Here is a 27,689-nt window from a genome sequence, read left to right as displayed (position 1 = left end):
CCTTTAGGCGCACCCTGAAAACCCACCTCTTCAGGGAAGCCTACCCCACCCCCTGCTAACTTGCCAACCTCCTCCACTCTTCCTACCACTCCATCCCCCACAGCTTTCTCCTCCTGTGCCACCATCCCCTCCCTCCTAGATTGTAAGCTCGAAAGAGCAGGGCCCTCAATTCCCTCATGTTTTGCATTGTATTGGTATTGTTCTGTCCCCCTTTGTAATGAACAGCGCTGAGCGAACTATTGGCGCTTTATAAATACTGTATAATAATAATAATAAGGTGGTCAGGGGTGGGCTTTGAATAGACCTTGTCACTTTGCTCTGAATGGGTAAGGTGACAGGGTCTCTTTACAGTATAATTCTCTTGAGAAAAGTCCAGTGGCTGCCAAATGCTAGTTGCCTGGCTGTGTCTGGAGTCAGTTATCTTTAAAATGGGAGACCTGGCACAAACATCCTATACTGTACAAAAGTGTTAGAAAAGTATTACTGTATTATTATCTCTATCCTAGTTCTGGGTCAGTGGTTCAGGAAGTATGGGAGCCATGAGAAGAACATGACAGCCATCTCCTCTCAAAAGGAGAGGTCAGCAATGGCAGCTTACATGACAACATGAGAGTATTACTTTAATGTAGAATTGAGACATTGGTGGTGGTGGGAGGGGGGATGCACTGGAACATTTGCACATCAAGGCAAACTTACCTCTTAGGGTCACAATACATGTTACAATCTGACCCGACAGTCAGCTTTAGATTTACCAAAAACTAAAGGACCTTCCTAGGATAAGAGGTCTACGATCCCTGGTGCTGAATACTACCTTCTTCTCCACTGTTTCTTCTTTCATCTTCTTTTTCCAGCCATTGGGCAGCCACTGACGATGTAACTCTTACGTATGAGCACTGGAGTCACATTATCTCACCCTCATTTTTGGCATCCTACTTCAAGCAGTGTACACAAAAAAACCTGCTGGGAGAAAAGAAAGGAGACATGCACAGTCCATTAAAAAAAAATCTGAGCATTTTTTTTAGATTTCAATTCAACTTTAAATACTGTAAACCAATACAGCACTGTCAGTGCTTGCTGAGTTCAGTAGGCTGTGCCCCTTTAAGAGGTGTTACAGGGTTTCGTTGTAACTGTGTGCTCTATGGCTCAGCATCATAAGCAGGCGTGGACTGACACAAGAAGTGGGAGGCAGTGTAAAGATATAACAATAAAGATCTGCACAGAGACTCTGAGCTGGCTGTCCCAGAGAAAACTGAGCCTCTAGGAAGAGAGGGGGGAAGAAGCAGGGGTAAGGAATACAAATGGATACTATTAAAATCAAAATCTGTCACTTTCATAGGATAGAAAACTACTTTGATTAAGGCTTGATTCCTTAGCCGTCAGAAGGCTCTGCATGTCTCATTATGGCAGCGTCAGATTCAAGCATTGTTGTTGTGTATTTGTAGAACAGCCAACCTGTATTGTGTTTTCAGGCTTTCAGTCAGTTTCTATTTTAAAATTATTTGATTTTATTATTTACTTTAACAATCTAACTTCAACTCACAAGAAAATGATCACTTAGAATCGAAAATATACTTCTTTTGGAAAATGGGATTCTGGGCTCTCTGTGTAGACTGTCAGATGACCAGTGCTGAAACAGATACCATGTTACCAATGCCTCCATACTGGTGATGCGACGTTCTGCAGATGCTACATTTTCCAAACGCCAGCCACCCATCACAAGTGGAATTTTTAAACACAGGCCTTCTTTTAAGGGTCTTCCATCCTAAGCTGATATTCTTGAATCACATTGAATCACCCTCTGTCTCCTTATATATCAAGAAGTCAAACCACAAATCTCTGCAAAGGCTTTTCCATGCCCACCAATTTGCCTTGACTGCTTTAAAGGGGCCTTACACTATAGGCTTAATTGACCATTTATATGCATCACTAAGGGGCCTATTTATAAAGCATTGAATGTGACTTTCAACAAACAATCATCATTGTCATATAAAATGCATGCATTAGGAAGAGTCATCTGCAGTGAATGCTTGTTGAAGGTCAGATTCACTGTTTTGTAAATATGCCCTTAAGTAGAATGCAGCAAGAGGGTTGAGGTTTACTTAGCTGCAGCAGGAGAATTGAGACTGTACTGCATGCTGGTGGTGGGGGACTGGGAGCAAACAAGGAAAGAAATCTCACTGGTTGGGTCCCAAGAGATACCAAAAGCCAGTGAGTGATTTAGGTCACCAGAGCTTACACAACTGGGGAAGATTGGCCCTTTAAAGAGAATCTCTGATTGTGTGGAAGTCTGAGAAGCCTTTGATGGATGCTACTGCTGACTGACTCACAAGCTGCATGTGGTTCAAGGGTAGTCAGTGATGGTGAGGTATTTTTCTACCCCAGAACTATTGAGAAGATTGGGAGTCAGACATTGATGGCCTCCACAAAAGGTTTTCAGCCAGGTTGTCTTGATAACTTATTCACTCTAACTATTCATTTGACAGTAATATAAACAAAAGCAACTCAATAGCTGACAGTAAAATATCCAAATATTTTTGTCTTTTTTGTGCACTGAGGAAAGCAGTAATCATATACAGTCTGGGTTATGCCGCCCACAGGAAGAAACCAAACTTTTGTAGGTCAGCTCAGTAATCTTCCTCTACTTAACATACCTCGGTTTTTAGCTAGTGACCTAGAAGGATGGACATTAATTCTTCAATTCTGCTGAGAAAAGACCAACCATTTTTGCAATTGTTCCTCAATTTTTTTTTTTCACTTCAAACCTGTCTATATCACTGTTTGAACTGGCCTCTTAATGGCAATTATCTGGATTCATCTTTCCATAGCCTGAATTTAGAGTGCTGTACCCGGACCCTGCTGGACTACTGCATGCCATATATGGGTTGAAATCCGAAGAATTTTCTTTCAAATTTCCCACCATTAGTGGGCTGCAGCATTGGCCGTTTTTCATGCAGCCATCAAATTTGAGTGATCGGGCATGTTGGAAATTTTTCGAAAAAACAAATTTCTATCCAATGATTGCAGAATTGTGTGAAAAATATAATTGAAAAAGAAATGAGCATGAGCTGTGACCTGGAAAGAAAAGAAGATTCTCAGCCATGAAAATTATTTTCTGTAGAAACACTAGGTGAAATTGAAGGCTTGGTTGGTCGAATTTCAAAATCAATGGTGACACCACCGGATTACAAAACACACAAAATTTCTGATTTTCTAAAGAAAATTTGTTCAGAATTCGACCCATGTATGGCCTGCTTAAATATTGTGAGCTAGCCTGGAATATGACCAGACAAAATCCAAATATTTATATATAAACCCGCGCTAATGAAAATAAATGATCAATAATCAAAAATAAAGTGTATAATATATAGCAGCTGAACACATAAACCCTGACACTAAACCCTGACACTGACACCCAAGTACAGCGCTTAAAGTGACAAATAATCATAGGAAAACAGTGAACAATGTGTCAATAAATAGTCCATTCAAAATCAAAGGAAAAGTCCCAGAGGCTGTGATGGATTTCTTTTGTTTCATCACAGCCTCTGGGACTTTTCCTTTAGTTTTGAATAAACTATATTTTGACACATTTTTCACTGTTTTCCTATGATTATTTGTCACTTAAAGCACTGCACTTTTATGTATTTACAATCCAAATATTATTTTAAAATGATTTAAGGTAAACATTACCACTGACTGGCACTAGTGTCTTACTCATGAATTTGCTGTCGCCTGTTAAATGTATGTAAAGCCAAAGCATTGGCTTTTACATAAAATATTAAAAAGTGAAACAAAGCAATCCTCTCCTTTTCCCTTGGCTTCCATTGTTTGGAACAAGCAGTGCACGTAAGTTTTGGTCATGTGCACTGCTCTATGCACCCCGTAGTCCATAGTCCATCTTAGGAGCAAGCATGGAGAGTGGCTACATGCCGTTCCTACACACAGTGAGACCATGGAGGAAAGAATGTAGCCACCCACAAACAGGACATTAGATCACAGCAGCGATAATATACTTGAATAGATTCCTTTTTAAACCAGAGGTTTTAGGGTCAGGGTTCTGTCAAGCTTTTTTTTGTCTGTGTCCCAGATTTCTCTTCACTTCCTTTCTTAAAGACATAACAGGAAGTAAAAGGAAATCCCCCCAAAGTGAGGGAAATCCCCTCCTAGAGAGTTGTAAATGGACTGTTGTCGCCTTTATTCATATTCCAAGTTCTAGTGACAACTAAAAATTTGGGATTTTACCTCACTTTCTGTCCTGCTGTCAATGGTGCCCAGGACAACTAGAGAGGTTGAATTGCCCCAGTGGGGACAACAATAAAAATATGACAGGGGCTCTAATCCTTCTGAACTTTATACAAAACTGGAAAGAAAGTTTAGATACTCGTTAATACATTTACACCAGCACTGATGTTATAATGCATAAGTCATCAAATATGGAGAATACTTATAAAGGATTTGTTGGCAAGTTCACCCAATATTTGCCATACATAGATACTCAGGATGTCTGCCTAGAAAGATTCAATAATTTTGCTTGTTAGCACTGCAAACTTTTTTTTCCACACATACTTTTGGGAGAATTAATGTAGCTATGCTAATATTCCTGTGAGGGCTTTTGGAAGAGAATTCTATAAAAAAGTGTTTCTCAGCTACTAGATTGCTGGTCTATAGTGGACTTCCCATTTTTTTTTTCTAAATTTTGGATAGAGTGGGAAAGAACCTCTGCTGAGCTTCATTGCTGTTTGTGTTCCTCATATTGGATCATGTTCCATTGGCTACTGCCTATTGAGACAGAAATAGAGTAGAAATTAAAGTGTTACTAAACCCAGGATCCTGTATTCACTATATCTGGTCTTCTACGGTACACAGAGCATGGAAATGCAATTATTGTAGTAAATAGAAACTGCTAAATACCTTTTCTCATCAGCAATATATAGCAGTCTTGTGACTTCTATCAGTGTCCTGCTGAGCACTGGTTAAAGCTTGTAGGAGGAGTTTTCATTCTGCCCTGACTATCCTATGAGGCTACATAACGTCTGATCCTCTGTCTGGACAGTGATGCTTAGCCCTGTGCTGATCACATGCACCCTCCCAAAGGGAAAAAAAAACCTCTCTAGCAATACGCACCAAACTGAGCATGTGCAGAGTGCCTCCAAGAGCTCTGTGCTATCAGCAGATGGATTGGGGACTGTGTAAGAAGGGGAGGATCAGAATAGACAGTATCAAGCAGCCTTTTCACACAATGCAGGGGATTAACCTCATAGGTGCCACAGTGAGTATAACAAACATGCTTTACTGCAGAAACAGACTGATTTTACTGTTGTGGATTTAGTAACACTTTAAATCATGAAAGCAGACCTTGCACCAAAATCTAATTATTATAAATAGTGGGTCACCCAGCTATGTAAAATCGCACCATTACACCTTTTTTTTTTTAAATGTAGAAAATATTTTTTAAAAATATACCTAACAATTGGCTTGTGATTGCAATGCATACGCAAGCATGACATCACAGTCCTGGAAATGCTAAGGATCCCAAATCTGATGAGAAGTACCTGCACTGCGTTGTCTTCAGTCTTCCCATGAAAATTGGGATCCAAGATATTACTGCAAGGAACGTGACATCACCATCATCAAGAAAAAAATATTTTAAACTTTTCTCCACAAGTGTTTTTTTGAGGGTGAGGATCCACCAACAGCAAATGAAAAAAAAAAAGCTAGGTAAACAGCTTGTTCTTCACCCTGCTAGCAGCAGCCAGAGTCATTCTTCTCTCTGCTGATTGCCAACGATAAAAAATGTCAAAAACTAGCATTGCAGAGATTTCTTAATCTGCCAATAAAAAGAAAAATCGTATTTATTTAGCAATAGCTGCAGGCTGTCACTTCTCACGCAAGTCTTCTATTACTAAAGTGGCATACCATATCAGTCATAGATTGTAATACAAAGGTGAATACATACAGTAGGTGTTACCTTTTGAAAGTGAATCTCCTTTGCTTCCAGAAAACACATTTCTCTTCATCAGTAAAGGCATAGCTGGATTATCCTCACCACAACCTAGGCAGCAGGTTAGGGCCCAGTGGATGCATGCTCCTGCAATAAACCAGGGGAACAGTGCAATAGATCAAAAGTAGGCACCTGCCTGTCACTTTACAAGGGAGAAGGTACTTATAGGCAGTTGATTTCTGATGTGGTCATGTCAGTAAAGCAGGGGTTCTCAACTAGGGTTCCACCAGAGGTTGCTAAGGGTTCCTTGAGCAATAAACAATTTCTACCTCTCAGATAGGTTTCCAGTGATACCATTGATCCATTTATGTATCTGTAAGGGGGTAACTCTTCCCAATAACCACAAGTGTAAGGAGCATTCTTCCCACTGACCATCACACCAATGTATCGTGAGTTGTAGATATAGTAATTTTTAGCAGGGGTTCCCTGAGACTTGAAAGCTTTTTAACCACTTCCCATACGGCCCATGTACAGTACATAAACGGCCGGACGGGAGCAGTGCAGGAGTGGGTGGCCATTTATAAACAGCCCCCGCATTCACTGCCTGTGTGAGCTCCCTGGGAGCATGCGGCACCGCGATCCGGTGCCCGCTTTGTCACAAAACAAAGAGGAACACCGATCGCTGTACGGGACCTCTGTGTGAGGTCCCGATTCATGTGATCACTGATTGGCCAATCAGTGATCACATGAATAGTAGTAAACAAGATATCACTTGCTGACATCATTGCTTACCAGGGGCGGACTGACAACTCATGGGGCCCCCGGGCAATAGGGAATCATGGGGCCCCTGTGTCCTTGCCCAAACTCAAAAAAGCCTATGAAAAAGGTACCAGGGGCATCTCATGGGGCCCCCTACTGACCCTGGGCCCTTGGGCGGTGCCCGAGTTTCCAAATGGTCAGTCCGCCCCTGTTGCTTACTACGTGTGAAATCTATGAATGATCACAGAGATCACATGGTACAAGGCTATTCACAACAGCCTTGTACCATGTGACAAGCTGTGACCAATCACAGCTCTCACAGTATTTCTCAATGGCTGCAGGAATGCAGCCAGAGAGAAGGAGAAATGATTGCTTTTAAAGCATTTATGGGTAAAAAGCAATCATTGTAAAAAAAGAAAAAAAATCTTCATCACCCCCAACAAGTAGTACAGTATCACTATGGTAACACTGTACTGCTCGGGTGACAGTATGTTAAAAAAACCCATAAATAATAATATAAAAAAAATAAAATAAAAATGTAAAAAAATTTTGCAAAATTATAGTTTTTGGTTATAAACTAATTTGGGTTATTTTTTTTACTAAAAAGATATATAAATACATTTTGGCCAAGATTTATGAAGAAAGAAAAACACTTTTTTTTCAAAATGTTTGGAATTTTTCATTTATATGGCAAAAAAATAAAAATCCCAGTGGTGAATAAATACCACCAAAATAAAGTTTTATCTGTCTCAAAAATAATGCTAAACAATTCATATGGGTACAGTGTTGCATGACCGTTCAATTGTCATTCAAAGTGTGTTAGCACTGAAAGCTGAAAATTGGCCTGGACAGGAAGGGGGTGAAAGTGTCCGGACTTGAAGTGGTTAAAGGGTTCCTCCATATGTGTGGTACAGACAATGATTCTCTGAGCCAATTGCAGTCCTTACCAATGTCAAAGGGGTGAGAGGACCAAAGCTGCTGGCTTGCCTAGAGCCTCATTCAGCGGGCCACATACATTGAGATTTCTCTCGCTAGGCCCATTCAATTCCTACATCCACACTAAAAAGTGTGGATAAGGGAATTTTCAGTGTTGGCTACTGTATTCTGACAATGGGCCCCTGCAGCTGTCAGAATACCCAAACAGTACCTGCATTTAATTGGCATAATGCTTTTTATTGTCTGTATTTCTTAGCTGCACATGGCAACAAATGCAAAATGTCTTGAAGTAAACCTGCGGCCAGGCTATGAACGTAAAGTATTTATATATAATTAACAAACAGTAAATGATCTTTAAAGCTCATTTGTGGGCAAAACTTTATTGGAAATTGAATAATATGTCAGATCAACACGAATTTAGGTGAGTAAAGGGGGCATTTAGATAGGGTGATTTGTATTATGCCAGTGATTAGTTGGGGGTGGGTAGAGGTGTGTGTGTGGTAAATTGTTTTTTAAACAACTTTCAGCACCTGCTCTCTATACTATACTATACTAGGTGAATAATTAGATACCTTTATATGTTTATATATTTGTATATATTAATGTATATAATATCTTTATTTTAATAATGAACAGCTACTAAGGGGTGCATCCATAAAACAGGATTCACAAAGCATGCTGGGTTTTCTTAAAGGAGAGCATAGCTAAGCTATGAGGTGGTATTAAAACGTTTTGTCAACAGATGACAGCACCTTTATAAGTCAAAATGCTGGATCTTCGCAATGTTTTCAAAATAGCGACCTATGAGCTGGACCTTCATCTTTGGGAAGAGGGCATTTTTGGGGGTTGAGCTCGTTGAAGGTCTTCCTGATCTCTCGTCATCTTCCAGTGAGGTTCTTCCACTCTTGAAGCATGTGTACCACTCAAAACACCTTAAACTACTCACTGCAGCATCGCCATAAACTTACCGAATCATGTCAAACGTCTCTGTGGCAGATTTGCCCAGTTTCATGCAGAATTTCACGTTTTCTCTTTGTTCTAACTTCATGTCCATGATTAAATAGTAGATGTGGTAATGCACGTGGTTAAAATAGAACCAGTTGCACAGCTCCCAATGTACACAGGACAAAGTCTTTTGACACACTGACTTATAAAGGTCAGTGCATCCAGTGACTGTGCTGCCATCTGTTGGCATGTTAAAAAGCTATCAAACAGTTATTAACTCTCACTATCCTATAATATCAAAGTTCAAGATGTTCAGAAATTCTTCTAACGATCTCCCATGTGCATATACCTCAAAAAAAGAAAATAACATATAGTGCATTATCCTTTATATAATATAAACTTAATTCATCTCCCACAATCCAGTGACAAATAGTGATAATGGTGAAAAAAACGGTGAAAATAGTGAAATAATCAGTGAAAACACTGTGTGTGTGAATCACCCTTCAATCCCACACACAGAAAGATATAATTGCAAACTGGTGTGCACTTCTATTCATAGTAAGGGTACCCTTACCAACATTTCAGAAAACACATGCTTATATCAATCCAACAGCTTTCTCAGGATGAATGATCTCCACAATCCTCCCTGGATTGCTGATCCCACTGTTTCCAGGCACTTTACTCCATCCAGGGACAAAACATAAGGAACACAATAGTGTAATACCGCCAATAGTAAAATCAAATGACCTTTATTTGAACTGCTTACATCAAACAAGCCTTTATGCACGTAATCACTTATAATAGTAACCTCACAGCCTCACAGCCATTCAGGAAGAACGTCCAGGTGCTCCAGATCATTCGCTTCCCTTTTCCAAAATGGCCGCCGGTCAACTTCCGGTTCCTGTGTGCGTCTTGACGTCACTTCCCTTGACGCGTTTCGTCATTGGCTTAATCATAATCCCCTTATGATTAAGCCAATGACGAAACGCGTCATAAGTGATTACGTGATTACGTGCATAAAGGCTTGTTTGATGTAAGCAGTTCAAATAAAGGTCATTTGATTTTACTATTGGCGGTATTACACTATTGTGTTCCTTATGTTTTGTCCCTGGATGGAGTAAAGTGCCTGGAAACAGTGGGATCAGCAATCCAGGGAGGATTGTGGAGATCATTCATCCTGAGAAAGCTGTTGGATTGATATAAGCATGTGTTTTCTGAAATGTTGGTAAGGGTACCCTTACTATGAATAGAAGTGCACACCAGTTTGCAATTATATCTTTCTGTGTGTGGGATTGAAGGGTGAGTCACACACACAGTGTTTTCACTGATTATTTCACTATTTTCACCGTTTTTTTCACCATTATCACTATTTGTCACTGGATTGTGGGAGATGAATTAAGTATATATTATATAAAGGATAATGCACTATATGTTATTTTCTTTTTTTGAGGTATATGCACATGGGAGATCGTTAGAAGAATTTCTGAACATCTTGAACTTTGATATTATAGGATAGTGAGAGTTAATAACTGTTTGATGGACTGATTGATGGACTTCACAGTTTTTATTTAGAGTTTGTTTATAACACTTGTACATATATAAATCTGTTACACCTTCAGGGGAAGGTGTTGTTTGTGTTAAGGGTTATTGTTTATCACATTTATTTAGGAGGTGGTTTTTTTGTTAAAATATGTTAAAAAGCTAGCCTCAAAACATTTTGATTCCACCTCATATTGTGTGAAAATCTGTCGACTGATATGTAAAGGTGTATTGAAATATTTATTTTGAACAAATTGACCCTTTAACCGCTTTCTTGCCGTCCTATAGTGGAACTCTTGCTACAGGTTGGCTGGGCTGCGCAAAATCATGTGTATATATATATATATACATGATTTTCATTAGCGCCATTAGCAGCTAGGAATGTCAATCACCAGGTCCCAGCTGGAGATTCCCTGCCGCCACCCAGCAATCGTCGGGCAAAGCTGACAGAGGAGAGACCTGTGTGTAACCAACACTGGTCTCTCTCCAGTCAGCAAGGACATGCTGCTGTGTGTTTCTATGTACAGAAGATAAATACACAGCAGCATGTCTCCCTAGTAAAACAAACACAGCACATCATGTAAAACAGCACACAGCACACAATTAACCCTTTGATCGCCCCACATGTTAACTCTTTCCTGCCCAGTGCCATTAATACAGTGTCAGCGCTTTTTATTAGCACTGATCACTGTATTAGTGTCATTGGGATGTCAGTGGCAGTTAGTTCACCCCCAGTGTCAGAATGCCCATCGCAGTCCCGCAGTCCCATTATAAGTCGCTGATCACCATCATTACTAGTATATTAAAAAAAAATTCCAGTATATATACCGCCATTTGTAGACAACTTTCACTTAAACCAATTAATTGACACGTATTGGGATTTTGTTTTAGCAAAGACATGTAGCAGAAAAAAAAATTGGTCTAAATTTATGAAGAAATTTGATTTTTAAATTTTTTTACTGGACATGTTTTATAGCAAAAAGTTAAAAATATTTTTTTTTTCCAAATTGTCAGTCTTTTTTTGTTTATAGCGCAAAAAAATAAACAAGTGATCAAATACCACCGAAAGAAAGCTCTATTTGTGGGATAAAAGACATAAATCTGATTTATTTACAGCGTTGCATGACCGTGCAATTGTTAGTTAAAGTAATGCAGCGCAAAAAATGACCTGGTCAGGAAGGGGGGTAAATCCTCTGGAGGGCAAGTAGTTAAAGGGAGTCAAGTCAATGATTACCTGAGAAAATACATGCATAGTGCTTCATGTAATCTAGCAAATCCTGATCTGCCTTCTTGCCTTTCTGTAGTAGGGGAGTGTGAAGTTCCAAATGCATGTATGGAAACGAGGCCAACTTCAAGAAAGTTGGCAAAGCACTTTTTCCAGGATGGTGGAGCTAAATACATTAATCTTCATCATTAATAATGTAATTGCACCAAGAGGCTATAACAAATGTGGTGGGTACCATGCAGGCTAATATTTATTAAACCCCAGCAAAGAACAGAGCTCACCGCCCTCTCTCACCATGTTGTCTACCTCTACATGCGGCATGCAGAGAGGCCAAGGCTGCTGGTGCAATACAGGAGTAGTGCAAATTAGAGTTCAGCAGTACTCTTTGTTATTTATATTTTCAATGCCTAACCCTAGGCAGGAGGGTAGGATGCATTTGTAGAATACTTGGGCTTGGTGATCCTGAGTGAAGATTCACCATTCAGACACTGGAGCAGGACCAAGTCAGTGACAGATACCTGTTTCCTGTTCAGACCTGTAATCATGGCATCTGGAGAGAGGAGTGTTACAACAAAGTCTTTTTCTAGAGTTGTCATGTAATTGTATGCCGAGAGCTGTAATAGAAGCTTATGATGGAGGATGTGTAAACGTGTTTCACAATAAACCATGTTTACTAAAGCAGCTGTAAACCCTAACTGGGTGATAGTTTATTAAAGCATTGTGTATCATAAAAGGGGACTCTCCACTGTCAGAATACACCGATTGTTACGACAGCTGCTGATCGAAGAAGGTTTTCCAGCAGATCCGTTTGACAGAAGCCAATCTAAAGATCATCTTCTGTCGAACAGGGAGCGCAATATAGAGATTGAAATTCGGTGGGCCCCTACTGAACCGGCTGAATTTCGGTCGGTGTGTAGCTAGCTTAAAGTGGAACTTTAGTTAGAAAATTAAGTTCTGATACGTCACTTCAGGCTGGCCCTTTTTGCAGGTATAGCTATGTAAAACTTTAAAAATAGGTGCCCGTGCTGTTTAAAATCTAATAATCCCCTGTTTCACCCTGCTCTGCACATGCTCAGTTGTTCTCTATTCTTGGCACTGTGCCTAAAATCAGAGCTGCTAGAGGCCAATGAGCTAGAAGCTTTAAGATTTACTGTTGCTGAAGGGGGAGGAAAGCAGCAAGAATGACACAGACTGTGGGGAGGGAACACAGATTAGGGAGGGAGAAAAGAAAAGCAGGAGAGGTGACAGATCAAACTCTGCTGCCAAGGAGAGACAAAAGAGCTAAACTTACAAGTAAAGTGTCTTATCTTAATTCCCTGATATTCTCTCCTTTCTCCCTCATGGCAACCTGTGGACTTCAGCTCTGTAAAGCCACTACAGCTTTCCTCTCTAGTTAATCCAAGATTTACAATCAAGGCTGGAAATGTAAAATTTTTAATTACAGATTGAAAAATATATATTTTTAGACCAAGGAAAGGGGCAGAGTCTCCAATAAGAAAGTGAAAATTGCAACCTCCATCGAGAAGAAACAGGAGCACTCCTGGAGGCAATTTACAGTACACACTAACCTTGATAGCAAAATTACTAAAATGGAATGTATGTTCTTTTGTTAAAGAACATTAATTGTTATCAAACTGTTTTGCGTAAAGGTCCACTTTAAGTCTCACACCCAGCTCTAAGTTCTAATCATTTAATATAAATAGGCAGACAGTGGTAGGCTTATTTACAGTAAAAGACTGGAACTCTGAACCAAGTTTCCACATATCTTGATGAGAAAGTATATGGACTCCTATCTTGCACCAGTGCTTCCCTTTGGAGAAGATAGAGTGACAGGGATGAGCAGGTATTCAGTTTATTCACTGATCCCAGCAGACAGTAGTCTGTGTTTTCCTTACTTTAGTATGGAAAGGAAAATTATTCTATAAACTGGCATCTAGTAGTTAAACGGTTTGGTTTATTGCTGTACTTTTCATCTCCTTTCTCTTTTTTATATTTTTGTAAGCTTTTAATGTGGATCTTGCTAACAGAAATATCAAATATCGCACAGGTAATTTTTTGGAATGCTGTAGGAAGAACAAATGTGGATGCGTTGATTTGTAATGGGGGTCGTGATAGCAGTGATTTAAAGCAATAGTAAGCACCACTGGTACACTTGTACCTATAAGTAAGCATATGATAAAGCTTACCTGTAGGTACAAAGAATACCTCCTAAACTTGCACTGTTTAGGAGATATTCAGTGTTGTTCCAGCTGGTGACATCATTGGAGTCTGAAGGGACGGCATACTCATGTCATCCCTTCAGTGCTCTGTTGCATGATCATGACTCCCGTGTGCATGCACATGAGTGACGTCATCATGGCTTGGCCATTTAAATTGTCAAAGCTCATGAACCTGGAAGGAAGACAAGGTGAAGATGGAAGCCCTGTCAGCTGTGACAGCACACCACTGGAGGGCTTCGTTTTAAGGTAAGTCATTCATAATATGCTAATGAACAAAGAAAAAAAGGGCGCACTCTCATCATGCATTACCGTGGTACACCACGTATTTATTGTGTAATCAAATAGATATATACTCACAATGTACTACACCATTGTACTACACCATTGGAGCGGGTCTTGTGCCTTCTTCTGTTTACATGATATTGCTGTCCATGGAGTGACATCAGATACCTTGTGAGATCCTTGTGCATAGGTGGCTGAACAAGTGGATATTGGAGACTCCTTTCATCTCTTGTATTATCGCTTACCAGTTAAAACCCTCTTCTTCTTTTTTCTCACCCAACAAAGTAGAGGGCAATAGAGCACTGGTAAGTGCACACCCGTGTGGGGGCGCACTGTGACCACTTTGTTTTTTTATCACTGGATATTCTTTGTTTTCACTGGATGTTTTTTCATCACATGGTGAATTTAAATACTGTATGTGATGTTTGATTTGGATTCACATTAATTTATTTACTTTCCCACTTAATATTTTCACATATTAATTACTTTTTTGATATAAGATTTTTTTGGTTGTTTCAATTTTTTTGAATATATGTTAATTTTTTTATTGTCAGCTTATGACTGTTAAGTGTGTGCACCACTTTTACACTATCACTGTGGGTTTTAATTTTTATTTGAACTTCTGATACATGTCTATAATCTGTGACAACTTTCTATATCATTATATAATCCCGGAATATTATAGGCAGTCCTTTGGTGATGTCAGAGGCCGCACTTGAGGCCCCTCTGTATCAATAAAGTTGACCACCACTGATTTAAAGTGTCAGTTGGGAATTGTGATGCTGCCTACTTGCTAAGTACATTTGGTTTAAAAATTCCTTTTCCAATTTGAATTATGCAAAATTTTAAGTAATAGTTAACATGATGCTTAGTGTACTGCTTCTGTAAGCCTTGATCTGTAAACAACAGGTGCAGTTGGTGCAATAATATCCTCAGGCGGGTGGTTATAAAGTATGTGGAGCACTTGAATGTCATCCTGTGCCTGTTACAGTGAGTGCAAACATGCCCTCTGTTGACTCCTTCACCTATTATCAGTGACGTAATGACAGGTTTATAGAGGTACCACCTCTGGATGACCATTCACAGTAAATAGTACAGTCATTTATTAGGTACTGATGTACGTCAAGTGTGGGTGAGCTAATAATGTACAGTAACTAGATGTGTGGACTATATGTGTTGCTCTCAGCAACATTAGCAGCAGGTCCAAAGTACAATTCTACTGTGTCTGAGCATATCTATGTAAGAGAATGAGAGCAAGAGATATAATAAGGTATGCCAAAGGTCTACTGAGGGACAACTCTGTTAAAAACATTGAAAAAAAAATTTGTTATCATCAGGAAAGGGTTGGAACCTATATAAGAGTTGTATTGCAGTCCCTGAATCCATTAGGGAAATTTTCTTTCACTTTTCTATGCGGTCACAGGACAGGAAGGAGGGTTCTGTTCAATAGGGTCCCTTATCATAAGTATCTTTTCTGCTGGAGAATGAAGAAGGTCTAGGATCCTTGTTTTCTTTTTTTTAATCATGTTACTGTTGAATTTATTACACTCCTGTGAGCACACCAATACAAAAAATGAGGGGGAATATCTACAATGAAAACACAGACACAGGCAGCAACAAACAGCTAAAGAAGAGATTACATATATTAGGCATCAAGTCAAGCTCTCTGTGCATTTAGAGAAATGTATTTCAAATTTTATTAGTATCAAATTAATAAAACCATTCAGTGGTATGCACAATCAAAATATAATATCATATATGGATGTTAAATGCACAGTAGACTTGTCTTAAAGCCTTATATCTTTAATCCTTTGCCTAGCTTTACTGAGTAGAGTAGTTTTGGCAGTACTCTGTGCTTTTGTTATATATCTTTTGGGGAGGAATGAGCTGCTTCCAATAATACCTGCCCTCAACTTATCCATTTCTATACTGCACTTTTATAGAGGAATGGGCTGCCTCCAAGCATACCTGCCCTCAACGTATCCATTGTTATACTTCACCTTTATGGAGGAATGGGCTGCCTCCAAGCATACCTGCCCTCAGCGTATACATTGTTATACTGCACCTTTATGGAGGAATGGGCTGCCTCCAAGCATACCTGCCCTCAACATATCCATTGCTATACTGCACCTTTATGGAGGAATGGGCTGCCTCCAACCATACCTGCCCTCAACTTATCCATTGCTATACTGCACTTTTATAGAGGAATGGGCTGCCTCCAAGCATACCTGCCCTGAACTAATCCATGGTTATACTTCACCTTTATGGAGGAATGGGCTGCCTCCAACTATACCTGCTCTCAATGTATCAATTGCTATACTGCAGCTTTATGGAGGAATGGGCTGCCTCCAAGCATACCTGCCCTCAACGTAACCATTGTTATACTGCACCTTTATGGTGGAATGGGCTGCCTCCAGGCATACCTGCAATCAGTTTTTCCATTGCTATACTGAGCCTTTATGGCAGAATGGGCTGCTTACAGGCATACCTATCCTCAATGTATCCATTGCTATATATGCACCAATGTGGGTCTCTCATAGATTAGAATTAGCCTTGCATATTGCAAAGGGGATTTGACAAGCCAGTGTGGTTTACATATATGTTTGTAAATGTTGTGCAATTAAAATCTCTGTTTATAATGCAAATCATTAGGCAGTGTAATTTGTTGGGATATTTTTTTGTATGTTTTTTTCTTTTTCCTGGCTGGCTTGTAAGTCTGTTACAGGGAAAATTTTATTTTCTGTGTTTGTTATATTTATTTAAGTCTGAAAGAATATTTGAAAGGTGAGTGGTACACCCATAATCCCTACAGACAGCAATAAACACTTGACAGATTCTAGCCCCTCCCCACTCTATCCAAAATGGAAATTTTTTTGGGCTGGAGTTGGGAACAATGCACAGAAATCTTATTATTTTCCTTATTGGTCCTATCTAATGTAAATCTGCCTCACACTTGGTTAAATCAAGTGGTGCATATGAAGAGAAAGTGTATAAGTAGAGGAAACGTTCAGTGAAAACTCTCCACCAAAATGATCAGTAGATCCAGAGACATGGACAACTAAATGGATATGCAAATCTTGACTTTTCCTATAGGAGTCAAGGTTGGCCCCACTCCCTCACCTCCTACATCTCCCAGGTGATTCTTCAATGTGATAAAGAGTTGTCACTGATCTAAAGACGTTCAGGAGGCTGGGGAAACAAGGTCAAGCTAGACTTTAAAATTGCACTATCCTGACCCAGTAAAAAGTATGTTAACCTTAGAAAAGCACTGCAGATGGTGGGTTGGGGTGGATCCTGGATAGTGTACTTAAAATTGGGCCCATTAGAATATTTAAATGTCTACATACATTTCTGATATATCACAGCATACTGTAAAAGTATATTTTAAAAAACCTACCTAATCCTTTAGCTGTAGTTAGGTCTTAGTCTTCCCTCCCCCTAAGATCACTCACTGAAACTGTATTTAAGACTTTAGCAAATCACAAAGTGAGAAGCAGCAAGGGCCCAAGGTTTACATGCTTGCATCACCCCTGGGCCAACACCAGAAATTGCATGATGCATAGCTCCCAACTGTATCTCTTCGAAACTAAATCCTTCTGTTCCCCTTTCCTCATCAGTTGTCCCTCTTTTTTTGGTCTGATGTATAGACTTCTATTAAAAAAAAAGTACTATTTTACTTAAATAGTGTTATACTGAACTAAACTCTTTGTCCAACTTTTTTTAATAATTGCATTTGATATTTTAATAGCCAGTTGTAAAGAAAAATAATGATGAAACCAAAGCATTTGTTGGTGGGTATAGTCCTTTGCCTGCATATGGATGATGCCTGAGATAGCACTGGCCTTTCTGAGAGAAAGACAAAATCAGAGGGGGTACTGCGATCAGGTGCTCACATGAGTTACACTTATACATTGTTTGGCATGTATGATGAATGTACTCAACATGACAGAATATACACTATGTTTCCAAAAGTATTGGTCGGCCTACCTTTACACACACATGAACTTTAATGGCATCCCAGTCTTAGTCCGTAGGGTTCAATATTGAGTTGGCCCACCCTTTGCAGCTATAACAGCTTCAACTCTTCTGGGAAAGCTGTCCACAAGGTTTAGGGGTGTGTCTATGGGAAGGTTTGACCATTCTTCCAGAAGCGCATTTGTGAGGTAAGGCACTGATGTCAGCCAAGAACGTCTGGCTTGCAGTCTCCGCTCTGATTCATCCTGAAGGTGTTCTATCGAGTTGAGGTCAGGACTCTGTGCAGGCCAGTCAAGTTCCTCCACTCAAAACTCGCTCATCCATGTCTTTATGGACCTTGCTTTATGCACTGGTGCGTAGTCATGTTGGAACAGCAAGGGGCCATCCCCAAACTGTTCCCACAAAGTTGAAAGCATGAAATTGTCCAAAATGTCTTGGTATGCTGATGCCTTAAGAGTTCCCTTCACTAAAACTAAGGGGCCAAGCCCAACCCCTGATACACAACCCCACACCATAATCCTCCCTCCACCAAACTTTACACTTGGCACAGTGCAATTAGGCAAGCACTGCTATCCTGACAACCGCCAAACACAGACACGTCCATCGGATTGCCAGATGGAGAAGCATGATTTGTCATTTCAGAGAACACGTCTCCACTGCGCTAGAGTCCAGTGGCGGCGTGCTTAACACCACTGCATCCGACACTTTGCATTGCACTTGGTGATGTAAGCTTGGATGCAGTTGCTTGGCCATTGAAACCCATCAGTGTGGGAGTTTTCATTTGGGGACTTCCCCTATTTTTGAAGTGTATAAAACCTGTATTCCTGTTAAATAAAGAGTTCCAGTTGCACCTAAGCTAGTGTCCTCTAGTCCTTGGGTGCAATGCCCAACTATAATACCTTGGTTCTGTGTCCCAGCGGCGAGGAATCAGTCCTCTTTTGGAAGCACCCTGGTGAGGTGCCAGGTGGTTCAATCTAAAAAGGGAAGTCCTGTTTTATGCCCCCCCCCCCGCTTCCATGTTTGGAATATTTCTTTTTTTTGGGGGGGGGACAGGTACCTGGTTTTGGTAGGCACCCACTCCCACTTCCGCTGGAAGGTGGCCGCAGGTACATTCACAAAGTGCAGCACGACTTGCACATGTGCAGTGGAGAGCTGGCTGTGAAGGAGTCACAGCCAGCTTCCCACAGTAAACATGCAGGTCCCTGGGACCTGAAGACCGTCAAAGAACCAGCCAAGGTAAGAAGAGCACTAGAACCCTGGACATGTAAGTATCCTCTTATTAAACGTTAGTGGCTACAGTTTTTGTAGCTGCTTACTTTAAATTTTTTGGCCAGACTGAAGAACCTCTTTAATACTACAGACCTCTGAAATCTGTGTTATTTACTACTGACCCCTTCACTCTGCATTACTTACTCCTCATGTGCCTGACCGGAGGCAGAAGTGACAAGAGGGCACCCCTTACGGCTAAGTGTAAAGCACCCATGAAGGTGGTAACATAAGGTGCTGTGCCCAAAAAAAGCACAGGTTGCCAATGGTGTGGTTGCCTTATGGTTCTAGATGAGACGACACCTATGGGCAGAGAGGATACAGCAGATGACTTTCTAGAAGACTGGCAGATCTTGACAGATAGGCAGAGCAGGAAGCATAGTCAGAAGCCAGAGTCGGGGGTCAAACACAGGGCATCAATCAGGAAGGGAGGCAGAAGCATAGTCAGGAGCAAGCCAGGGTCATATACAGGATAACAATCAGCAATAGGCAGGAGCAGATCAGAGTAGCAAGCCGGGGTCAGAGTCAGGAGAGAAGAAGGAACAAGTCAGGGTCAAGCCAGGTTGGTAACAGGTAATCAGGCAGAGTAACTCGCACAGGTACACAGGAACAGAAGGCTGATGATAATCCAGCAATTACTGAGAAGAGCTGCAGTCCTTATAAAGGCCACTGGGTGCCAACAACTATCGCGCTTTGTGTGCCCCAATGCGCCGTCGCACACGCAGATGTGCCACTATGTGCCATGCTGCGCTTGTGCGCATGCGCACATTTTTGCGCTACTTAGCACGGACATATTGGGCATTGACGCATTTGCCAGGATTTTGCGATTTCTTCCCTGACACTTACATGCCTCTAACCCCTGCATTGTTTACTTCTGACCTCTGCGCTGTGTGTTATAAATTACTGACCACTGCACTGTGTGTTACTTACTCCTGACCCCTGCACTGTGCAATCTATACTATTGGCCTCTGCACTCTGCATGACATACTATTGACCTCTGAACCCTGTGTTACTTACTTTATCCTTACACTTACTGTTACGTACTGGTGGCCTCAAAAATCTGCATTACATACCTCTGATCCTGCACTCTGAGTTAATTACTCCTGCCCCTGCACTGTTTGCTATATACAATGTGTACTACTGACCTCGGCACCCTGTGTTACATACTACTGGCCTCTAAAGTCTGTGTTACTTACTGCTGAACTTTGCATTACATACTACTTGTCTCTGAACTCTGTATTACTTACTATGGACCCCTGAGTTCTGCAATACTTACTATGGAACCTTAAACTCTTCAAACTTTCCTTTACTGGGGCCTTGGTAAGTTATCTCCTTAAAAAAAATGTGCTGCACCCTGGTGATCTTTGATCTCTTCCATGTTGTTCAGGTAGATTGGCACCTCTCCCAGATTGCCTATTCACACCAAAACACTGCAAAATACTTAATTTCATACCAAAACACTGCAAAAATGATTAAAAATGGGTTTTCATTGAAAACACACTTGCTTTTCCTTTAATGGTGTCTACTAGTGAAAGTTAAGTGATTTTACTTGTTACATTTCAGCAGTGATGCTGTACTGAAAGGGAAATCTTTGAAAGTGTGGAGGACATTGAGTATGTTATGTACTAATAGACAGATATTGCACTGTAATTACAAGCTGATAACATAGTACGTGCTCTATCTATCCTCGTGTTTTGTTGTCAGTGATGATACAGAAGTGTGAGGATAATAAAACTGAGGTTATACCAGGTTGTCAAGTACCGTATTGCCTTCCTAAAACATAAGTCATACATACATCATCACTGTCCTGTAATGACCCAAAAAAACACCGGGTTTAAATGGCACTAAGAGCCTATTTTACACTGTTGCATTTTAATGCACATGTTCTAGTAAACTAAACGCATGTCATGGTTTCCCATAATAAAGATAGTATCTGATCCTGTCTCAGTACCACAGTGCAGTGAATTTTGAAAAATAATGTCCATTTTTTTTAGTGTCTTGTGATGCCCATAGAAGTCAATGGCAGCCCTTTAAAATGCATTTTTGGTTTGTTGGTAACAGGCATTAACATACATTACACTAAACGATAACTGTATTCTTCAAAAGTAATCCATACACCTCCACTACCTAATGACCCTGTCATTTATTTTTCATTATATCATTTGTAAGGGTTCATTGACACTTGTGGCTAGGGTGGGATAAAAGCAGAGTGAATAAAAATCGATGATTTTAAAAAAAAAATTTAAAAATCTGATTTTTTTAATTTAAATCGGATTTTTTAAATTTAAATCAGATTTTTTTTATTTTTATCAAATTTATTTTAACAAAATGCTTTTGGAGTAAAAATCTATCTAAAGATAATTTTCTATTTAAGATACATTAATAATTGAGTTTATTCAGCATGAACTGGAGCTTTATTATGTAGCATGAGGCTGCATGTTCTGCAATATTTACATTTTTTGTAAACTCATTCAATGAATCCAAGCTGAGATAACATGCACTGCATTGATGCATTCACACAATTTCACAGTAACCATAAGAAAAAACATAAAATAAAAGAATTTGAGTAGTTCTCCAGCTACGTGTGATTAACCAATTAACCTAAAATCGGTTCTGATATCGCTGTTTTACTAACCTGGCACCTTATTATTCTAAAAAGGAAACCTTCATTTGGTTTACAAATATTAAAGATTCTAACTACCAGCAAGAATGAGTCGGATTCCTTACATTTAAAGAGCACCTGTCATTTTAGATCCATTATGGCAGCAACTGTTAGTGGGCATCCACTCACCTGCTGCTGCCACATCCCTCACCTTGTTGTGTCAGTGCCACATCACCAGCCGTGTGATTAAAGTGAGTCAGCAGCGGGTCAGAGGAGGAGCCGCTGCGGGACAGAGATGACAGTTGCTCTTTAAAAGTTATGATTTCAGTCGAGCCTTTTCACTAGTGACTTAAATCAACTTAATTTAAATCAAATCCACCTTGGGTAAAAGCATATGATTGAGCCGTGGTTTTACCTCCCCAGAACCACCCACCTGAATGAGAGCATGCTGCTGCTCAGTGCTGTTCCTATTTTGCAAATGTTATGCTGTGCTTTGTAGCCACGGCAAATATTACACAATATGGTGCATTTGGCTGACATTACTGCTGCCGATCACAATCCATGCAAGTTTATGTGACTGCGCCGCACGATATTGTATCGTGGTGGTGCGGGAGTTTCAAGGTTAGCTCCTGAAGCTCTCCTCAACCCCCTCACTTTGAGTGTTTGAAACATGTAGTGCATGATAGTTGTGGTCATCTGCACTGCTCTATGCACACCACAATTCCCATACTCTATAATCCCTAGTCTGTCTTGGGTGCGAGCAAGGGAGGGTGACTATGTTCCCTCATACAGTGGGACTATGGAGAATGAGTGTGAGGAAGTCTGATCTCAGTAGTAAAAAAAAAAAAAAGAAATTTGGAAATTTGGAGAATGAAAACAATAAAAGGTACTTTTTAGTTAAGAATACATACTTGCATAGAATTTTTTTTGTCAGCCAGAGTGTAGTGTCACTTTCACCCAATCCACTTCAAATTCTAAATATTAAACGTAACTGAAGTTTAATTGAAAAAGTGTGTTAATACATCTGCCTACAAAGAACACATCTATTCGCCCACACATAGATGTAAATGGGCTCTGAATGATAGTGAGCAGAGATATACATTTCTTTGTTACTTAGCAGTATATTGTGCTTTAGGGACCAAATGTTTATAACAGGGATGCTTCCTAAATGTTTTATATTTTTCCATTGGGTACATCTTTTAAACACTTAGGCTCCTTTCACACGAGTGGACCAGTGGGGCCATCTGCCCATTTTTCAGGCAGACCTGATCGGTCCATCCATAGACTTCTATGGACTGGCAGGTGTCAGCGGACAATAGTCCACTCACACCCGCAGGCATCTGATCCAATCCTGTACACCAAAAACCGATGGATGGGTGTACAGGATTGCGTTCTGTTTGCATCCGACCATCCCATTGAAATCAGCGGGCTGTGTCTGTGTCCGCTCTGCAGCAGCGGAGTGGACAGAGACCTGTCATCCGCCTGCTCAGTGGGGATCAGCAGAGAGATTCCCCCGTTGAGCAGACGGATCGTGCTGATGATCCGCCCCGTACGAAAGTACTGCAGTTTATAAAAAGTATATGTTTTGTACAGTGAGAGTTGGTGAACAAATGGGACAGTATTATACCCATGATAAAGATAGTAAGTTGGACCAAAAGAAACCCAATCCCCACACTAAAGTATGTGAAGTACAGGATTGCCTTGAAACAGAAGGTGTTTACAGAACATCTCCTCTATCCCCCAAAACTAGTGCAGGCTATAATTGTCCAGTATTAATGAAAAAACTGTACCAGTTAGGGGTTTAGCAAATTAGAGAGACACAAATATCTCCATATGTGGAAATTGACTTGAGCTCTGTGACACCATGGGGGAGATGTACTAAAACTGGTGCACACAAAATCTGGTGCAGTTGTGCACAGTGACCAATCAGCTTCTAGCTTCAGCTTGTTCAAATAAGCTTTGACAATAAAACCTGGAAGGTGATTGGTTACTATGCACCAGAGCACTACATTCTGTGCGCTCCAGTTTTAGTAAATACCCCCATTGTATTGTAACTTTGTGAAACCTCTGTTTCTCTAAAGAAAAGGATGAGATGCATTTACCATGTGTACAGTCAGGTCCATAAATATTGGGACATCGACACAATTCTAACATTTTTGGCTCTATACACCACCACAATGGATTTGAAATTAGATGAACAAGAAGTGCTTTAACTGCAGACTGTCAGCTTTAATTTGAGGGTATTTACATCCAAATCAGGTGAACGGTGTAGGAATTACAACAGTTTGCATATGTGCCTCCCACTTGTTAAAGGACCAAAAGTAATGGGACAATTGGCTTCTCAGCTGTTCCATGGCCAGGTGTGTGTTATTTCCTCATTATCCCAATTACAATGAGCAGATAAAAGGTCCAGAGTTCATTTCAAGTGTGCTATTTGTATTTGGAATCTGTTGCTGTCAACTCTCAAGATGAGATCCAAAGAGCTGTCACTATCAGTGAAGCAAGACATCATTAGGCTGAAAAAACAAAACAAACCCATCAGAGAGATAGCAAAAACATTAGGCGTGGCCAAAACAACTGTTTGGAACATTCTTAAAAAGAAGGGACGCACCGGTGAGCTCAGCAACACCAAAAGACCCGGAAGACCATGGAAAACAACTGTGGTGGATGACCGAAGAATTATTTCCCTGGTGAAGAAAACACCCTTCACAACAGTTGGCCAGATCAAGAACACTCTCCAGGAGGTCGGTGTATGTGTGTGTCAGTCAACAATCAAGAGAAGACTTCACCAGAGTGAATACAGAGGGTTCACCACAAGATGGAAACCATTGGTGAGCCTCAAAAACAGGAAGGCCAGATTAGCGTTTGCCAAACGACATCTAAAAAAGCCTTCACAGTTCTGGAACAACATCCTATGGACAGATGAGACCAAGATCAACTTGTACCAGAGTGATGGGAAGAGAAGAGTATGGAGAAGGAAAGGTACTGCTCATGATCCTAAGCATACCACCTCATCAGTGAAGCATGGTGGTGGTAGTGTCATGGCGTGGGCATGTATGGCTGCCAGTGGAACTGGTTCTCTTGTATTTATTGATGATGTGACTGCTGACAAAAGCAGCAGGATGAATTCTGAAGTGTTTCGGGCAATATTATTTGCTCATATTCAGCCAAATGCTTCAGAACTCATTGGACGCCGCTTCACAGTGCAGATGGACAATGACCCAAAGCATACTGCAAAAGCAACCAAAGAGTTTTTTAAGGGAAAGAAGTGGAATGTTATGCAATGGCCAAGTCAATCACCTGACCTGAATCCGATTGAGCATGCATTTCACTTGCTGAAGACAAAACTGAAGGGAAAATGCCCCAAGAACAAGCAGGAACTGAAGACAGTTGCAGTAGAGGCCTGGCAGAGCATCACCAGGGATGAAATCCAGCGTCTGGTGATGTCTATGCGTTCCAGACTGCAGGCTGTAATTGACTGCAAAGGATTTGCAAGCAAGTATTAAAAAGTGAAAGTTTGATTTATGATTATTATTCTGTCCCATTACTTTTGGTCCCTTAACAAGTGGGAGGCACATATGCAAACTGTTGAAATTCCTACACCATTCACCTGATTTGAATGTAAATACCCTCAAATTAAAGCTGACAGTCTCCAATTAAAGCACATCTTGATTGTTTCATTTCAAATCCATTGTGGTGGTGTATAGAGCCAAAAATGTTAGAATTGTATCGATGTCCCAATATTTATGGACCTGACTGTATGTTCAGAAAATGTTGCCAATTTGAACGGTAGAGTTGCCACCTGGTCATCAACCACCAACAAAACCTCTGCCAATGTATGGGCACATTTCAGAAGCACTCACATACAAGTCATCCTTGACTAAAGCTAATGTGTGCTTTGTTGTTGTCCATGAATGGAAGAAATTTCATTTCAAATGGAGGCAATGCAAGGGGTCAAGACATGTATAATAACAACTGAATCTAAGCTGCATTGAGCTACTGGTGTAGCCACAATGATGGGCCAGTACAGTGTAAATTTAGCACTAGGTCTAGCTGAGCTGACATGAATTCTGCTTGTCTTTGTGTCTGTTGTTGGAGGAGGTGTAAAGTAATTAACATTGTAAATTCTCTCCAATGACATTTAAAGCAAAATTTGGTCAATTTTACTTTACAGTTTTAGATTTAAATGTTTCTAAATCCTGTTTTAACTATGTATTTACAGTCTTTGTTTTTTTTTTAAATAAACATATATTACAAGGTATATCCCCGCCAAAGGATTCCCAGAGCACTAAGGGTTATCTTAACTGAAAGCCCAGCAATAGTTGTCTTTATGTGAAACCTCCATAGTGAGACAAGTGGAGGAGTCATGGCTCTGACTTCTTCACTTGAGTGAAAAAGAAAGAAAAACAGATAACAAAGAAAGAAAGAACATACTGTACATTCTGTTTTAATTCTGTCTTTAACAAGGAGCATCATAATACATATCATAGTATTTATAGAAATAATGTATTTTTTCTGGATATCTTTTCATTGTAAATTGATTATAATAAACTGATTTTAATAGAACTTCTGATTTTGCTGAGATTCTCTTTATACTGTGGCCCTATTAATGATGGGTACATTTCTGTCTGCTTACAGATGGGTAAAAGTGACACCTCTGTTCTCTTGGAACGCAGAAGCCAGGTAACATGAAGATTTCAGGATTTTTGGTTAGATATAATTTCGGCAGCCTAGGGGAGAGGCATGTAGAACATGGGTATAGAAAATAAGTAAAATGTTTCATATTTTCATTTTCACACTTGTCAGGAAAGTGAATACTGTATGTACAGTACCTTGTATACAACACAATACAATTACTCACATATATATACAGCACCAGGGCTGTGGATGGTCATCCTCCTGTACAGAGCCCAGGCCAGCAGGGGGGCCAGGTGAGTGAGTGAATGATGGGTGAATCAGATATGGGCAGGGAGGGTGACCGGCAAAGTGGTGGGGGGCATTTTACTGGAACTGATCCCCTGTATGGCTCTCTTTGCAGCAGCTGAAAGCTGGCTTCTTCTCCTCTCCCTTCCTCTGGCTTTCAGCTACTGCAGAGAGAGCCATACAGGGGTTTCGGTTCCAATAATTGACCCTGCTCCCCTGCACCCATCATCCTCCTTGTGCACCAAACGTTTCCCCCTGCTGCCCAGGCCTCCCTTTGTGCCTTTACCCCTGCCGTGTTGCCGGCTTCCCTCCTCTGTTCCCCACTGGCAGCTGCAAGCACTCAATAGGATCATTCAGGAAGGAGAGTGGGGGATAGGCCCAGTACAAATGTTACATTTACCAGCCCTTACCTGTCCTGAATGAAAACAATGAGTGATCAGTACCGATCACTCGCGGTATTCATTCATAACTAACGCATAGTAAGACGTGGGTTTTTTTTTGGGGGGGGGCGGGGCACTGTCAGGTTCGCTGTATGGGACCCCATTATTTCTAACAGCAGCCCTGTATAGCACTTTTCTCTTGTGCTTTATAAGTTTATATTTTTCAAACAGTAGATGTGATGCACACTGTCTGTGTTCAGTGTCACACATCCACCCTTGAACTTGCCAAACTCTGCTGTGTGGGTGAGTCTGTACAGCCGCTGCACTTGCATTCACTTACTTATGCTGCCTGCACACAGCTGCTATAAGACACATAAACAAATCCCTCATGCTATAGGGGCCTCTGCACCTGCGTGAATGAAGCCTTACAATGAGCAACTGACAGAGGCTCATCTCGTAGTGCCTGAAACATGCTGCTTATATCTGAAGAAATCTAGAAAGACATACAGTATACAGACATGTATGGGACTTGCTGTATGTATCAAAAGTGTGCTAACAAAAACATTTGAAATCATCAGATTCCAGATTTCTATAACGCATAGCTGAAAATGAAATGTTGATTCTGACTGCTTCCTATAGGCAATGAGAAATTTTATTTTGATACAGAAGTGCCATAAATTTCTGTACTAGCTAAGTGATG

General features: G+C 40.5%; 1 protein-coding gene across 1 annotated transcript in view; it reads left to right on the top strand.

Moving 5' to 3' along the window:
- Positions 1-1,162: 1,162 nt before the first annotated feature.
- Positions 1,163-27,689, top strand: part of FAXDC2 (fatty acid hydroxylase domain containing 2) — a 67,855-nt gene continuing 41,328 nt past the window's right edge. Inside the window, exons 1-2 of the mRNA XM_089682825.1 lie at positions 1,163-1,285; positions 26,325-26,369. Of these exons, the coding sequence (XP_089538951.1) occupies positions 26,325-26,369 (45 nt within the window). The 5' untranslated portion in view covers positions 1,163-1,285. The remainder of the gene's footprint in view (positions 1,286-26,324; positions 26,370-27,689) is intronic.

Source organism: Staurois parvus, unplaced genomic scaffold (assembly GCF_062004578.1).
Source record: "Staurois parvus isolate SC_StPar_1 unplaced genomic scaffold, SC_StPar_1.0 ptg000298l, whole genome shotgun sequence".
Taxonomy (NCBI): Eukaryota; Metazoa; Chordata; class Amphibia; order Anura; family Ranidae; genus Staurois; species Staurois parvus.
This window is presented reverse-complemented; position numbering and strand designations above follow the sequence as displayed.